This window comes from Perognathus longimembris, chromosome 6, assembly GCF_023159225.1.
Source record: "Perognathus longimembris pacificus isolate PPM17 chromosome 6, ASM2315922v1, whole genome shotgun sequence".
NCBI lineage: Eukaryota > Metazoa > Chordata > Mammalia > Rodentia > Heteromyidae > Perognathus > Perognathus longimembris.
In genome coordinates this window covers 28,563,044-28,581,089 of record NC_063166.1, presented here as the reverse complement: position 1 = coordinate 28,581,089, position 18,046 = coordinate 28,563,044, and the positions used below count along the sequence as shown (strand labels likewise).

Below are 18,046 nucleotides of genomic sequence, written 5' to 3'. Positions count from 1 at the left end.
TGGATGACTTTCTCTTTTTCTCAGTAATACTTTTGGCATTGGTAATCAGTTTCATTAAACCTTCCTTTTAAACTTTATGTGTATAATGCTTCTTTATATATCTACCTATCTGTATAGATATATAGATATCTCTCTGATAAGCTGGCCCATGAAAAATTGCTGTCATATACCCAATACTATTCATGTAGTTGTATATATGTATATATAAATACACATATAAATGCATGTGTCTTGTAACATCATATTACAGCTGACTTTATCAAATGTCTACTATGTGCTAGCAACTGATGACTTCATATGCTATGTTCTTATAAACTTCTTACAAGGTAAGCATTGTAATCCCCATGTTACTAGTAAGGAAAACAGAGGTCTATAACAGCTAATTGAAAATTATACTGGTAGGAAGAAACAAAAGTGGGATTAGAAACATAACCCATGTTCTTTTCACTATATCACAGGACATGAACACATTTTGAAATAGTCGTTTATATCTATGTCTTATGTAATTTGGCAGAAGACTTACTATAAGCACGTCCTGTGGTCTAAGGAATATCAAGTCTTATTAATAAGAGTTAGAGACCAAGTCAATAATATAATAGTAAATGGAGCCCTGTGCTATAAGTATGTTGTTAGGTCTCTATGCCAGGGATCAGCATTTATATACTCCATATCAGGATCATGAAAGTTTCAACAGTAACAATCATCTTAACATAATAACTGAGACTTAAACATAAACATGCCACCATGTCCACATTGTTTCTCTCTCTCTCTCTCTCTCTGTTGGTTGTAGGGCTTGAACTCAGGCACTGCCTCTGAGCTTCTTTGCTCAAGGTTAGTGTTCTATCACTCTGAGCCACAGCCCCAGTTCTGGTTTACTGGTGGTTAATTGGAGATAAGAATCTCACAGACTTTCTTGTCCTGGCTGGCTTTGAGCCTTGATCCTCAGATCTCAGCCTCCTGAGTAACTAGGACTACAGTTGTGAGCCACCAGTGCCTAGCTTGGGCCTTGCACTTTTGCTTGGCTTTTTCACTTATGGTTAACACTCTACTACTTGAGCCACACTTCCACTTCCAGGGTTTTGTCGGATAGTTGGACTCATGGACTTTTCTGCCTGGGCTGGCTTGGCTAGGATCTTCAGATATCAGCCTTCTGAGTAGCTGATTACAGGTATGAGTCATCGGTGCTCAGCTCCACACTATTCTTTTAAAATCTATTGAGTACCTACTACATAAAGAGTGCTGGGGCCGGCCAACAATGTCTACTTACCATATAGCAGGAGCCATGGTAAATATTTTGCACATTAGCTTATATCTAGAATAATTGCATGAAATAGTTATTATCTCTATTACACAGGTGAATCTGAAGTTCAGAGAGCTTAACTTGCTGAAGATCACAGTGTTTCAAGCCACAAGAAATAGAAACATCTTTCTTCAATGCTCACACCCTATCTTGTCTGCATGTAAGACCAAGTCTCTGCCCCTTCAGGGCTTAGTAGATTCTAGATCATAGTTTGTCTTCCAAGTATGTCTATGAATCCTTCCCTACATACAAATGAAGTATGAGTTTTTCATGTTCAATGAAGTTTACTTAGAACTGTCCTATAGGTGACCCGTGTGAGTTAATTTCAGTTATCCTTTAGACAGTGATTTGATTGGAGTGAAGTCTTGGCTAACAGGGAAGGGCAGAGGTGAGAAACATAAGGCCTATGTAAGGGATTATAGGAGACAAAGGTTTCAGCTTTTGATTGTTTTATGGAGTATCTGATAGAAGTGAGAAGTGCTGAGGCTATGCAAGTCACGTAGTCAGGAGCCAATGAAAGAGAGAGCTAGGGAACAGGGTTTCCCACACACAGCAGAGTCAAGAAGACAGGATGAAGAGTATAACATATCCTTCATAGGTGTTATACAAGGTTTCAAAAGAAGGGGTACAGAATCCCAAATTTGGATGGAACCCTAAAAATCATTTAGAATAAAGGAATTTAAAGCCAAAATATCAGAGCAAAGAGGAAATTAGAAGGTTGTGAGTTATAAATGGTTGTGATGGTGGTATTGGCTAAAGCAAAGACTTTCTATCATTCACTTCTTAAGCAAGCTTGAGAAAATAAAAATCACTTTGAAGTTCCCCTCAGAAGCGTTTTATCATACACTTTCTCCCTTTGTTGACTTGCTTTGTCCCCATTCAACCATAACACAAATTGGAATTTCAGATGGTAACTTTCCTCATTGTATCTCAAGGTCCATTTGTATTTTTTCTTAAGTGAAAAGATTAAAGAATCATTTTCTGCATGGTAGCCTAGATTACTACTTAAGACTCCTACTGTAGGCACGTAAGGGTTTAGAAATTTGGCAAAGGCCCTTATGAATGCATAAGATGATGCTAAGTAAAATGAACTCCATGTTATAGAAGAAACTGTTATATCACTGTTGTAATTATTTTCTTCATGCCATGTGAAACCGTAGCTTCCATTGTTGATGATCCTCTTGTATTCCCTTCCTGTGGTTGTACCTGCACTATCACTATATCTTATCTGAGTACACTGGAAATTGTATATACTGGTATTAGAACTAGGGAAGTGAAAGGGCATATCAAAATTGAGAGACAAAGGATAAAAAGTCAACTCCAAAAGCAATACTTGCAAAACCATTTGGAGTAGACCAACTCAACAACTGATAGGAGGAGAGGGAGACGGGGAGGGGGAGGAGGGAATGAGGGAGAAGGTAACAAACAGTACAAGAAATGTACCCGAGGCCTAACGTATGCAACTGTAACCTCTCTGTACATCACTTTGACAATAAATAAGAAAAATAAATAAATAAATAATAGAAAGAAAAAAAAGAAATTTGGCAAGGGCACAAAAGCTTCTTGGCTATTAGAGGTCAGACGGCAGTGACTATTGAGTACCTTCTAGATCAGAGCATGATGTTGGAAGGGCCTGGGATTTGGCCTGCCTGAAGTGAGCAGGACCATGGGATTTTTACTTAAAAGCAAGCTTCAAGAGCTTGTTAATCAGCCTCATGTCAAATGGGAATAATCAGCCATGTCTGTATTCTCAACAAGACAGCTTCTGTGGACAAACCAACCAAAACCATGTTTGTTTTCCCTGTATCCCCATTTGGAACATACTGTGTATATTAAAAGAATTTTGTGAGGAGTTTTTTTTAATAAAGGAAGCTCTCACAATTTATTACCATGGAGACTGAATCTCTCCTAAGAGAAATGGAACTTTAAACACATATGAGAATAACTACAGTCTTCCCATGAATAAATAAAAAATACAGTAAAATACAAATAGACTAGGTATGTGCTAACTTAGAAGGTTTACCTAAAGTAGTAGTTTACATTCCATTGCTTTTATGATTATTGTGAATAATTGCCAGCAGGCCTGAAGTTGTATATTTTAAGTTGAAAATGAGTAAAGGTTGGTTGTTCTTTCATTATGATCCCTGAAGTTGCCAAACGAGATTATCTGGTTGGCAACAGCCAAAAACCTTTTAGAGTCTGTTTTATAAATCTCTCGATGATCATTTTTAGGTCTGTGCTAAATTTATAGTTTATAAAGCAACATACTATTTAAGAGGTAATTTCTGACTCCCGGATTTTACAGTCTAATAATTACCTGGTTTTACTACCTAAGTAACTCAAGTGAAACAACTGCCAAGCATGCATTTCGCTTTGCTTTGTAGAGATAATGTGTCAAAAAAATCACAGAAAAACCTATCATGCAGGAATACTTGGGATGAAATGGTCTTGAAGTTTCTGAAACAAGAAAGTATTAATCAGAAGGATATGTTAGGAAGGTTCTTTCTCTTAATCCCAGCTAAATCATGGGGGTTTGGAGCCATATTATCTTAGAATCCAGCATTCACAAGCTGCCTGGGGTATTGGATAAATCCCTTTGCCTCTCTGTGACACAATTTCCACATTTGAAAATGAGCCTAATATTTAACATTTCCATAGAGTTATTGGGAGATTTAAATATGAAAATCTTCAATTGTGAGGGGAAATTTCCATGCATGTCATCACTCCATTACTTTTGTGTAATTTCTTGTGCTTAAAATAACAAATCCACTCTTTAAATAAAGTCATCTACTATAAAAGTACCAATCTGTCATTTGCTTGATTGGAGATGTCTGCATTTTTTTTCCTGGTGTCCACAAACGATTAATAATCATGTATTTATGTCATTGGGCAGGGTGTCCAACACTGTTGAGATCCAGCCAAGAGGCAGGTTTTCTCCATGAGTGCCAGTTAAAATTTGCACTGTCAGTCACCATGATATTTTCTTTCCATAAAGTGTAAAGCTACAGATGATGAGGTCACTGAATAACACAGTGACTGCAGATCTGGTCACTGTTTGGACAATGTTAATTTCAGCCATTTAACTTTTTGGTGATAAATATAAGCACATCTTCTCTTTTCTCTGTAAGCCAGTTTATATTCCAGTACAGGGAGAGAAAGAAATCCAATAGTCAATCTGAGTCAAATAGCACCTCACCTTATCATTGCCCTAAATGAGGAGATTGGTAATATGAGATGAACCACTTCAGAAGAGGCTTTCCTTCCTGGTAGAAGAATTTGTTTCTGATTGTATTTTTGAAATTTTTATTTATTTAGCCAGCACTGGGGCTTGAACTCAAGACCTTATGCTCACACTTGGCTTTTTCCCTCAGGACTAGTGCTCTACCATTTGAGCTATACTTCCACTTCCAGCTTTTGCTGGTTGATTGGAGATAGACATCTCTATTCTGCCTGGACTGGCTTTGAATTGTGATCATCAGATCTCAGCCTCATGAGCAGTTAGTGCTAGCCAGGTGCTAGCACCTGGCTTCTGATTGCATCTTGAAGTCAAATACTAATATTCTTTAGGATCATCCTTTACTGGGATCTTCCCTCTTGATGTGGATAATAAAAAGCTGACAGTAGGGTGAAAATGGATACCTGAGTCTTCAGACAGTTGTGTTTCAAGAGCTGTAATTCACGCATTACCATAAAGACTTGGGACATTATTTTAAACAAGATATATAGCTATTGAACCCAAGATTTATCACTGAGGTTAGCCAGTGGCTGTTAACTACAGCAAGTATATTTACAACCTTATAAAAAAAAAGATAGACTAGAAGTGGCATACTTCAGAAAGAAAGCAAGTAACTCCTACTAGTACAATCCAGAAAGTTGGGCAGCGAATACAATATATCAGTCCAAATGTATAGCTATCTTGCCAAAGTTCATTTCAATAATTGCTCTTTTATTTGAAAATACTAGGATTCATGTCTATTCATCATCTCCCTCTTTCTCCACCCCCCCCAACAAAACCCCATCATGACCAGCTCATTGCAATCTGCTACTGTATCAGATTCCCTGGAAACTGCTTGCCTCTTTAGATGCTGAGCAAGTCATAATCTCTTAGCCAAGAATAAACACACAAACCAGGGTGCAAAACACACTGGAAAACTGCTGCCAAAGTATTATAACGATGACACGTAAGCTTCAAGCAAAATAAGCCACCCAGATCCATTATACACTCAGGCCATTCAAGTCCCAGTAAAAACGTTTTCCAGAAATGACTAATTTTCATTTATTCTTGCATCCAACACCATCTAAGGATGTGCCAATTCTTTATCCTCAGGTCTGTAATAGTATCTAGGTTTTTGATTTCTCATACCAAAAGGATATATAGCAAAAGGCTTCCCACCCCAAGTGCTTAAAGCAAAGACTGGAAAACTTTTCATTAAGAACCAGTTGGAGAGGTCGGGCAGTTCTGATTTCTCTCCTTATGGTTCTCCCGGGCAGCTGGGACCAGCCTGGGCGAGCTGAGCCTCTGAGACTTGAGCTAATGCCTGCTGCAATTCAAAGTTTAGACAGCCTGTAATCTAGAGATTGCTGTAAAGTGGCTGGGCTGGGAGTCTAACTTCTCACATCTTTTCTCCAGCTACTTTCTGCACGATGGGCTCCGGGGTCGTGTGAACTCTTAAGAGCAGGTTGCAAAGAGCGAGCGTCCGTGCCAAGCCCAGCCACCGAGAGCGGTCCGGGATCTCTCCTGGCCACACACACAGAGGGTCGCTCCCCGCAGAGCAGCTGTCACACGCAAACATACACGGGCGCACAGCCTCCAGCTTCCGAAAGAACCCCGGTGTGAAAGACAGTCTCACCTTATACTTCATTTCGGCAGCGGTGACTGGAGCCGTTTTCCTACTCTAGTTAGACAGCATGGAGCCCTGGGGCGTCCGTCTCTCCATGGAGCGCAGTGTGGGATCCCACTGAGGCAGGTCCCCCGCGCAGAACCGGTCGGCTGAGCCTCCGCGCGCCCAGCACCGCGGCGGAGCTCACTGTTTTGATTGAGGCCCGCCCATCATGGGCTTCATTTGCATACAGCACCACCATTGGCTGGTAAAGTAATAGCTATGCCCCTCCCACTCGTAACTTGGGGGGGGGGGCGAGAAAAGAAAAAAAACTCTCGACAAAGAACTTGTAAAGTGATCATTTTCTTTTTGCATTATCAAAAAGGTTGGAAAATGAAACAGCAAGGGGCCAGCCGTGCCCGCATTTCCCCCCCACACGCAAAAATAAAAACTGAAAGAAGAAACAGGAAAGAAAGAGAAGCCAGGGAAAAGGGCACCGAGTTCTTTTAAGATGAACCTAAATTTTAAAAGAATCCAAACTCACAAAGCGGTCTGACGGTCGCGTTTCCTGTGACCTAGCAACTAGTTCATAAACCCATTTCATTTCAAAGCCATTCACCTCGCCATCTCTACATGAAACGAACTCGGATAACAAAAGCGTTTCTGTTTCTAGGCCTCTTTTTACTCACCACCCCTGCTGCTATCTCTGTCTCTGTTTCTTTCTCTCACCTCCCCCCTCCTCCCCTTTTTCCATGGCTGGGTACTCCCTCTTCCCCCACCCCCCTTCTCTTTCTTTTCAATGTTCAAAGTGCTTTGGATGGTCAGTCTGCAAGGAGCTGGAATACAATTCTCCCTCAGTGAGCAGGAGCCCAGCACTGCGCACTGGGACCTTACTGTTGGAGCATCAGACACATTCTATGACCTAGCTATCACTGCCGAGGACAAAGGTTAGCTAGCCCTCAGATAGGGTTGGCTGTATCCTATGCATCATCTCTGTCCACCTACTTCTCTGTTCTTTGATTGCTAGTATTGCCTGCTCCAGCTTTGAACAGTGATATTTTTTCCTTTTGATTTGTCTCCTATAGATGATCCATTAACCCACCAACACTTATTTTCTGGAGAGATAGAGGAGGGGGTGGGGGGTGGGAAACCACTACTTGGTAAGCCTGGTTAAAAAAGACCAGTCCCCATCCAAGTCCTCTGAAAAAGTTTAACACAATGAATTCCAGGAAGCCAAAACATTTGTGTGTGTGTGTGTGTGTGTGTGTGTGTGTGTGTGTGTGTGTGATTGGGGGGGAGAATTAAAAGGAGAAATGAAGAGAGGAAGGGTGGGCAAATACAGTCGTATTCAACATACATGTGTGAAAATGGAACTTGAGGAAATGGTTGTGTTTAGGGAAATTGGGGAAGAATGATGGAAGGGATAACACTGATCAAGATATATTATAAAGTGATTTGTTGAATTGAAACCCCTTTGTACAACTGTTTAAAGATAATATACTACTACTCCTACTTCTACTACTAGAATAGTCTCTCTTCATTAAAGCACACAACTCAATTTCTATAGAGGTTTAATTTTGAAATTTCTATAGAGAAAGAGAATTACTTAAGAAAAGACAGAAATGAAGCAACTTTCAGGGATGAAAAGCAATATCCATTTTCCCTGGGCTTTAGAATAGAGAAAATAACCATTTTCTATTGTCCCTGAGTGGGATGGATGCACTGCAACCATGCTATGTGATTTGGATGGAAAATCGGCCTTCCCCCCTTTTAATGTTCCTGAGTTGGATAAAAATCAGTTCAATCGCTCTCTCTTTCTCTCCAAATTACCAGTGGATTAAAACTCTACTTTTATGATCTCAAAAACAACAGAAACCCCACAAGAGTAGCTATTCTACAAAAGTGTGTGTGTGGGGGGGTGCATTTGAATCTACAGTTTAGTGGGGCACCAGTTGCCTGGATATAGCACTAGCCATTCATGATGACATTGACATGCCTGTGTTAAGTCCTCCTGGAAGCCTTTGGTTTTCCTCAGTTGGCTTAGGGCAAAGGTGAGCCTGAGTAATTGGGGGGCGGGACTTGAACTCAGAGCCTTGTGTTCCCCCTTGGCCTTTTTGCTCAATACTGGTGAGCTTGAGCTATACCTCTTCTTGTGGCTTTTTTGGTGATTAGAGATAAGACTCTCAAAAACTTTTCTGCTTAGGTTGGCTTTGAACCTCTATCCTCAGACTGAAGCCACTTGAGTAGTTAGAAGTACAGTAGCGATCAGTTAAGGCTGAGTGATTTTGCCAGTTTTTTTTAAAAGACAAATTAAACATGTAGTCTATTGTATTTCAAGGGTTACCTTAGCTGTCCTATAGACTCTTGGGAGGGAGTAGTTGGTAGGAAATGGCTGTGGTGTCTGCCTGGATAAGGGAGGGAAATAAATCAAATACCTTCCCCCTGTGAGATAAATCTTGACGCCTCCAGGAGATCTAGATAACCCTCTCTGGCTTCCTAAGTGGCAAAATGGACCTTTCCTTCTGTTTTGTTTGAAAAATATCACTGAACATGTGAATACAAGTATCCTACCCCCATCTTAGTGTTCTGAAACAGTTTCCCAAAGTCTTGGTTAGAGCTTTTTGCAACTTTATTCTTCCAACTAGAAAGCTTAATTCCTACCAAGTGATTATTCTCTACAATAAGATACATATGCTATACTTGTTCATATTAAGATGAACAAGTTTGATCCAGTATACATTTAATTTCATCAAGGAAAATATAAGGAGGAAAGCCTCTGAGCCCAGGCTTTGTGTGACAGGGTCAGAGTACTTGCAGATAGGATCAGAGAAGGTGAAGCTGTGTGGGAGAAGCCTAAGCTATATTGGAAACCCAAGGGTGATGGAGATGCCAGGAAAATCACAGGCAATGGGTGGAGCCAGCCTGAGAAGCTGTGTGGGCTGCAAATGGCAGGAAGATAGGAGTAGGGATATCTACATTCTCTGGAGCTCACATCATAACACCTAGTGTCCCGGATGTCAGACACAAAGCTCCAGGATTTAGTATTTTCTCAGCAGAGTTTTCAGTATTGTTTTGTTCCCATTCATTCCTCCTCTCTATGCCCCCCTTCTCCCTTTTAGAGTGGAAATGGCTATGCTGGGCCATTGTACTTTGGAAGGGTGTTATTTTCCCTATGAAGGGACTTTTAGAGATGGGCTAAAAGTACTTTGTATTATGACATGGCCAGGAGCTTTTAGGGGCTAAGGGCAAATTATGAGTTGAATATAAAATGTTTCCCACAAGTGTATACGTTGAAGGCTCAGTTCTCAGCTGATGGTGCTACTTTGGAAAGTTCTGAAATTTTAGGAGGTGGATCTTAGTTTGAGAACTTGGTCACTGGTTGCGTGTCCTTGGAGGTATATCTTGCTCTGAGCCCCTCTCTGTCTGAGATCCTTCTTCTGGTCCACTGTGTGATGAGTCTCCTCTGCCACAAGCTCTTGCCATGATTTTCTGCCTCACCACAGATTCATAGTTAATAGAATTATGAGCTATGGACCGAAGTCTCTAAAGGCTTGAACTAAAAAAATAATTCGTCTTCTTAACTTGTTTCTCTCAAGTATTTTGATCACAGCTGCACAAAAGTAACCATCACACATTAGCTAGGCCCTTTTCTAGTAGGAAAAGGACAGTGGCCCAGTCAGTTCTTGCCCTTAGGGAGGTTATAGTATCATGAGAGTAGAGGGAAGAGAAAGTGAATGTATACTATGATTTGTAGTAAGGAATACTGTGAAGAGAAGTAAAGAAGGGAAAATTTCTAAAGGAAAATGTGTGTGTGGTATGTATACGTGGTATGCATATGTGTGATGTGTGTGATATGTGTGTGTATGTGTGTGTGTGTGTGTGTGTGTTTTTGGAGCAGACTGGGAAGATCCCCTAAGAAGATGATACTTAAGCAGAAACTTGAAAACCATAGGGATCCCATAACTTAATGAACCAGGGAGTTAGTATTCCAGACAGTAGAAATGACTCATGGACAAGACTCAAGGAAGCATGAGCTTGTGTGTAGCAGCAGCCGTTATGGCTGGCATAGGGTACCAGAAGAGCTAGGGAAGAGAGGCTCAGAGAGTAGGCAGAAACGCTGTTTGTTTTTTTTTTCTCCTATTGAGTATGACAGGAAGCCACTGGAGGGAATAGGGAATGATCTTTTTCTCTCCATGTTATACCCTTGGTTTAAATACTCAAGGAAAACAGCCTACCAGCTAAAAAGCTCCAGTTTAATGTGGCTTAAGTAATGCAGATGGTTGAGACTTTATTGGTTTCATTTAGTATGTTCCCTTCAAACCCTTTAAGAAAACATGAATTCTCTCAATGGATAAATGAATTCTCTCATTGGAGAAACAGTCCTCCTTTATCCACTTATTACTTGCTGCAAATGATGAAATTTAAACTTGGCTATAAGCCTGATTTATGGTATAGCTCAAGAACTCCCGTGGATACCTCCCTAGATAAAGCCAGGGCCCTGGGGCTTAGACCCTGCACTTGAAAGCTCTCTTTTTATCGGGCATCTCAGCTTTGCCACTTGCCTGATTGTCTGCCAAGGACTCTGTCTTCTTAGACACTTCATGCTGGCAGAAATGAGGGAAATAGCATCCAGGATGAATTCCCAGCTGCCACTGGGTATCGGCAGGAATATATAACCAAGTGAAGAAGATGCTAGGAAAAGATACTTCTGTCCAGCACACAGGAAGTCTCCTCATGGCTGATCTCTAAGAGTGAAGGTAAAGCCACAGAGCTAGGCTGTGTGGGCAAGGTCAAGATGGAGCCTCAGACACCATCTAGCCCAGCCCCCTTGCAATGAAGGAGACGAAGCTGCCACTTAGCTTCAGAGGGATTGGGGCCCTGAAATGTGGGTCACAGCAGTTGTACTTATAAGGGCACTCTGTAGGTTAGGGAAGCCTCTTGAGTCTCTTTCTGAGCTATTTCAAGCTTTTGAGTTTCCTTGCCTGAATGGCCTCTCCTTCTCAATCTACCTTCAACATCGTTACCTGTTTAATTCTTAGGGCACAGAGTGGAGCACATTCCCACCATGCTTTAATGCTTGCAGGGACACCCAAATGCCTTAAACTAGTAGAACCCAATATGTTGTGGTAGGCTGTCCTCTCAGCCTGCCTTCCCTTTCTGACCTTCTCTTTGCTCTTTTACCCTCTAGTCACACGGGATGGGGTGGGTGGGGAGACTCACCGATCCCAGGACAGGCTTGTACCTTCCCGATGCTGCACAGACAGGGCCCCTTCTACAGAGAAGGCCCTAATTTCACTCTGCTGTCAAACTCAGCCTAACACTGAATCCTTTGTGAGTCCTTGTCCACAGCCCCCACCCTGCCCACCTCACCCTTTCAGAGCGAATACTGCTCTCTACTATGCCCCCATTGTACTGGGAACACGGCTCTATTATGAGGGCTTTTCCACACTGGATGGTAATGATGTGTTGATGTCAGTCTGTGTTGTCAGTTCTGCTGCTGTGTGTTCCAGGGTGTTGCAGGGTGGGGTCCTGCTGGTCTGTGTCCTTTATACCTCACAGGTGATAAGTATTTGCTCAATGAATAAGAAGATAAACATACAAAATAGAAAATAAAAGAAGATAAATATAATTTCAAAGGACATATGTTTGTCTTAGTGTCCAGGAAAGGAACGGAAAAACATGTTGGAGGGCAATGTGGAGTTTGCATTTATTAAAAATATACACAGAGCTAGATGTGGTAGCACACACCTACATATCCCAGAACTCTAGGGAGCAAAGGCAGGGGAATTATGAGTTTGAGGCTAGCCTAGGTTAAGTATGGAGATAGTCTCAGAAAATAAAACAAAAGGAAAGGAAAAGAAAGACAAGATTTGCCTCTTCAAAATCAATATAAGGGCTACTGTCACTTCTATGTCTCTGACCTAGGAGTAGCCTTTACATTTTTAAATGGCTAGGGGAAGGGGCAGAGAAGGCGAGAAGTGAAAATTATGTGTAATTCAAACTTCTGTGTCTATAAATAAAGTTTTATTGGAATGTATACATCCCCACTTACTTAAATTTGTGATCTATCATGGCAGAGTGGTTGTCACCTAAGAAGTAAAACACACAAAGTCAAAAATGAGCCTGTCAAGAAAACATTCAAGGAACAATCTAGAAGTGGAATGAATATCAGACCAGAGGAATCAAACTCAGTCCTAATAAAATAAATATGATTGGACTATGTTTTACCATTTTTATTTCAATGATAGTTTTTAAAAATGTACCATCACTCTACATATAGCAAAATCACTTTAAAATGATTGCAAGCAGCCATTTTTCTATTTGATTATAACTCTCTAGAAGTCCTTCAAAGACCAAGAAGTTTTTTCTTCCTGTTTCACACTCTTAGCTCGTTCTGCCTTGATCAAAGCCATCCTATGCACCAGGCTCTGTGTTAGACATTTACAAACATTATTTCATATAATATTTGTCTCATGTCCCAAGTTGGTAAAGTAGGTTGTATCATTCATATTTTATGTGGATTCTGCTACAGAGCAGCTGAATAGCAGGTTTGTAATCTTAACCCACATTTATTTTACTCCTGAATCAGTGTGGCCCTAACCACAGTGCTATACTACCTCTTGGCTTCCTCTCCTCAAGCTCCATTATCTAAGTTCCTGTTTATCATTTCCTTAAGATTGAGTTCCCTACCCTGGTGGGACTAGACAAGGCTGAGAAGCAAATATTGTTCTTGAGTTATGATGAAGGTTAATAGCAAAAAATGGTAGCACAGACAGACACACACACCTCTTATTCACCTGCACTTACCAACCTGTACACATCATTCTACCTTCCTTTCATTTTTCTGCATACCTAAACTAATCTTGTCTCTGGTTTGAATCTCATCTTCATGAAACTTTTTCCTAGAAAATTCACTTTTGCTTGTGACCACCCCCCCCCCCAAGAACCACCCCAATCCTCCTGTGTTTCTGGACTCTCTCATCTCCTATACCAAGAAGACCATGCCTCAAGCCCAGCTTTCCTTATGAAACAGTCACAATGACTTGTTCTTCCTCTCTCTTAGTTTTGGTGTGAGCTGAGGTCTCTATCCACTTGAAGAGGCTCTCACATAAACTGTAGTTCATTTTCTGGGACCAGCACATCACTTTTTGCTTAGCTCTCATCTTACACAGTCATTTGTGAGTGTTTCCATGATGAGAGTTTGGAGAACTTTTAGGAGAGACTCCTGTCTTCAGTGGTATCCACTTGTACATCCATGTGGGCAAACCCAATCTCACCTCCTACCCTCTCAAAGTGCTATGTCCTGTCCATGAACATGGTCTTCCACTGAAACCCACAGGGAAAGAAAGTAAGCTAAGGCTCAGCAGAGAAGGAAGAGCGCTCTTATTACTTCAAGACAATAACCTTCTTTTATCTGTTGAACTGGCTGAGCTTTTGGAACAAATGGAAGTCTATTATTAGAGCAAATCTCCAAGAACAGTCTCTGATTTTTATTTTCCTTCTTAATGTACTATAGCCAGGAGCATTCATTCACTTTTCCTCCACTGATGTTTTGGCATGAGAAACCTCACCAAAGTTGCCCAACCTCATGCCCTATATTCTCAGCTAACAACAGATACTCTAGGAAGAAATTTTGTTTTCTGAAGGAGTTGGAGAGGCAATATTAAAAAATAGCATGGAGGATGGTGTTTACTAAACAGATTTGCTAACTCAGGATTTCTGAATTACTTTTTTCTTTTTAACTGGCTTGTATTAGTTATACTGGGTGGGGTGAGGTCTTAGATTACTTCTGATCTACTTCCTCCTTAATTTCTTTTCTCTCACTCAGTGAATGACAAGCTACCAGGGTCTGTGTGGGGCTTTAAACTACAGAGATTGGAAATGAATGCCTCTACCATGACATGGTAGGTCTCCTACCTTGGGATTCTCTGAGGTCTTATTATCCCTTAACACTCAGCTAAGTTTAAGCATGGTGGCCTTGTATGACCCATAAAAAAATCCACCCTTACCACTTGCCCCAATACGTGCTATTCTCCGTGTTTTATGCCAGACTCTATGAGGCGGCTTTTAATTTACTCAAGGGTCAAGTGCTGAAATTGTGTCTTAGGCCTCTCTCAGCTTTTGATAAACTATGAAAAACTACACATAATATTGTGTTACCACCAAGTTGCTACAGACCTTAATAGACCCCTGTAAATGAAGTGAGTAGAGTTGGTAACTTGACATTTGAGCATCTGTAGGCTCATGAAGTTTTAATGCCATTACAATGTTGAAATACTTAATTACTACCTTTTACCTTACCCATACCAGAGAACTAAAAAAAAAGTAACAGATTACATTATGTGTTAGGTAAATTCAATCCATAATTGTGAGGCACCATTCAGCATTTAGCATTTTCTTTCTTTGAAAGGCCTGGGGAGATAGCTTAAGGGTGAAGTTATAAGTAAACTAGAAATAAAGATCGAGGCTTCTTAAGCTCCATCATGGGGCAGAGGTTTACATTTCTATCTTTTATGGTGGGGCAGCCAGGTCAGGGCCTGAGGTTGAGCAGAGGAGGTTCGATGGGGAAGCTGTGTAGGCTACCTGCCAGGGGCTCCTCTGCTTTCTGCAGCAGTGAGGTGCTCTGTCATCGCATTCATGCTTCCTTTGTCCACAGAAACCACAAGTCATATGAAACTGTTATGGAAACCTCTTCTGCTCACAGAAACGTTAGACAGTGGGTTTTCACAAATGTCAAGGTGATCTGCCAAGACTAAACAAGCAGGAGTTCAACAAATGGATGGAGAATGGTCTTCTTTCTGGAAGCCTTGCCCAGCACAGTGATGATGGCCTGTAATACTTGCTAATTGAGAAGGGACAAGTTTATCTGTGTCCACTTCTTGCTGACCCTTTAGATATGCTTAAATTTCCAAAGTGTGTCTCACATTCTTACACTTAAAATCTTCGTGATGACTTCTCCTTGCACACCTCTTGCCACTTTATAGGTGAAACCACATGACAAGTCATGATGCTATTTGATGAGATGGCACAACACAGGGCATTATGGGACTTCCCAGGTCCTGCCCACCCCCTGCCTTTTACTCCAGTCTTAATGGAGAAAGCAGATGGGTTTAGGGACTGTAGAGCTAGCTCACTTCTGGATAGTGCTACTCCTTCCCTTTCTAATTTCTCCTGGAGCTTTGCCATTCTCCAGAGCACATGGGTGACACAGACTCACTCACTGTGTGTGACACCCAATAGAATCCAGGGGCAGAGGTGGGGGTGGAACACAATGGGAAAGAGAGAAAGGAGTGGCAGAAACACGAAACAATTACTTTCCTGAGACCAAACATTTCTTTAGGGGTTGAAGGTGTGTTGCCTCTCTCTCATCCTAAGCGTCCACCTTACCTACTCCTCAGAAAGCCTGCCTCTTGCCCTCTGAACCAGCTGCATACACCCCTCAGGCCCAGACCCAGGCCTAGGACTGTTTGGCCAGCCCAGGCTGCCGCCAGCTGGCGCTGATGAGCGAGAAGGAATCCAAGAAATGCAAGGCCTGGTAGAGGGGGCAGGAGAGGAATGGGGGTGGGGGAGGGAGCATAGCACAGTCTCCAAGGTTCCTGCTGAGCTTTTGAAGAGTTTGCTTCATTTTAGAAGGTAAAGGGAGTGTTCTAGCTAGCAGAGATCTTTTATTTTGTCTGTTACAAGAATGCCATTTGAGCGTGGGCTGGAGACTGGGCTGTGGAGGAGGCAGCGTCCATCCTTAGCTTACTGAGTGGCCATGGAGAGTGCATTCCTCCCTGCCCACAGAGGCTGAGAAATAAAGGGCAGTTGTCCAGAATGGAGAAACACGCACAGGACAGGGTGCTCCGGCTTGCTCACTCTTCACTGCTGAGTGAGGTGTTAACTGTGAGGTCCCTCAATTTGCTGAAATCTTGGCCTCCTGTGGTTCAGACTTGATGTAGACAGGGGTTGGGGGTGATGGTGGTTCAAAGGTTTCCTTGAACTTCAGTGTCTGTGGTTCTAGTGACTCATGCTCTGTGCTTGAACTTCTGCTCTTAGAAAGGGCAGAGAGAAGTGACAAGAAGCAAGGCTTAGGGCCCTGCTGCTTTGAGAAGGCAGAGGCCACAGTTTTTAGTCTTGCCTTCTCTAAGTCACTATACATGTAGTTTTGCTCTGGGTCAATGTAGGTGACAAGCTCTAGGACTTTTCATGGGTACCAAAGTTCCTTGTATAAGGTGATTTTGTGTTAATGTAGGTCCCACGTCTTTCTGCATACTTCACATCATCTCTAGATTACTTACAAAATCTTCGAGTTACCTGGTGCTGGTGGTGCACACCTGTAATCCTAGCTGCGCAGGAAGCTGAGATTTGAGAATCACAGTTTGAAGTGAATCTAGGCAGAGAAGTCTGGGAGACTCGTAGATCCAATTAAACAACAAAAACCCAAATGTGGAGCTGTGGCTCAAGTGATAGTGTACTAGCTTTGAGTGAAGCAGGCTGAGTTCAAGGCCCTGAGTTCAAGCTCCAGTGCTGCCTCCCGCTACCTCAAATAAAGAAAATACCTCATGTACTGTATTGTGTAGGGGATCATGACAAGAAAAAAGGCTGAATATATGCAGTATAGATGCAGTCTTACCTGAATATTTTCAGTCCATAGTTTATTAAATTGAGAAGGCAGAACCCATGTAGAAGGTAGAACTATAGGCATGGGGGGCTGACTATATTTTCAAAGGCCATTATGTGTATTGTTCTGGTCATTAGAAGTAAAAGGGCCTCCTTTCCACCAGACAGCTTTGTACTTTTTCTTCCTTCCTCTCAAGCCCACTCAGAGCTTAGCTTCCCAATGAATGACCCCCATCTCCTCTTTGTTCTCTAACCTTTCCCACCCTGAATAAGTATGCAATTTCCTCACCCCAAACATGGGAGCACAGCTCCTTGTTTACAACATGGGCAGCAGGAACTGAAGGATCTAGAACATTCTAGATTTTTAGAAGAGACATAGGAGGGTGTACCACATATAAAAGAACACGCCCTGTGGGATTTGGGGACTTGGGTCTGTTCCATAAGCAAATTCTTTCATATTTTGGCAGTCAAATGTACAGAGGTCCATACCAAGAGGGATCAGTGAAGAAGACACTTCTCCTTGGGCCAATGTGATCAGGTCTGTTGCCAAATGAATATGTAAATAGTCTATCTTTGTACATTTTGTAATTGTAGAGGAGTGGATGCAGACTATGAATATGTTCTCTTGGTCTTCAGGCTCTCTCCACTGTCTAACTCTCCTTCTCCAACACTGGTCAGGTTCTGTCTATCTCACTGGTTGTGTTCAGAAAGAGAGTGGGCCTGCATCCTGGCCTGTTTTTCTGTCCTCCATACCTGTGGTTCCACTCAGGCACAACCATCCAAACCAGGGACCCTTAGTGCAGTTCTGTGCTTACATTGCTGGGCAAGTAATGAGATGATAAAGGCTGGCAAATACAAACCTCAATGATGATGATGATAGTGCTAAATGAATTCAGTGGTTGAAAAACAACCCTTGTTTAACTGTTGTCAGTTTCAAAGAGCTCATTCCACTTCCGCACTTGCCTCTCCATGGGCCTGTCCAATGTGTGGCCTCATGTGGGTTTGCATATCACACACACACACACACACACACACACACACACACACACACACACACACACGAAGGTCCCAGGGCTATATCAAAGCATTCTATTGTTTGGTGCTATCTTGTCCCAGTAACAGAAAATAAAAAATCTCACTTTGATCCCACCTGCTTTTTACAACCAATCAGCTTCCAATCCATGTCATTCCATGGGCTTGATATTTATGATATAGGTGTCCTCCTTTTCTTTCACCTACTGAGGAATGGTCCTGATCACCACACAAACTGGTTCATTGTGTGCATGCCCTTGTCCACAGTGTTGGACCCAAAAGCACCTGACTC

The 18,046-nt window shown here is 41.9% G+C and overlaps 1 protein-coding gene across 2 annotated transcripts in view; it reads right to left on the bottom strand.

Moving 5' to 3' along the window:
- Nedd9 (neural precursor cell expressed, developmentally down-regulated 9) overlaps nt 1–18,046 on the bottom strand; it is a 110,386-nt gene that overhangs the window by 44,216 nt on the left and 48,124 nt on the right. Inside the window, exon 1 of one of the 2 annotated variants that reach the window (XM_048348481.1) lies at nt 6,151–6,320. The exons of the other annotated variant lie outside the window; for it this stretch is intronic. Coding sequence (XP_048204438.1) covers nt 6,151–6,162 — 12 coding nt within the window. The 5' untranslated portion in view covers nt 6,163–6,320. Of the gene's footprint in view, nt 1–6,150; nt 6,321–18,046 lie in introns of those variants that run through there. 2 annotated transcript variants of the gene reach the window in all.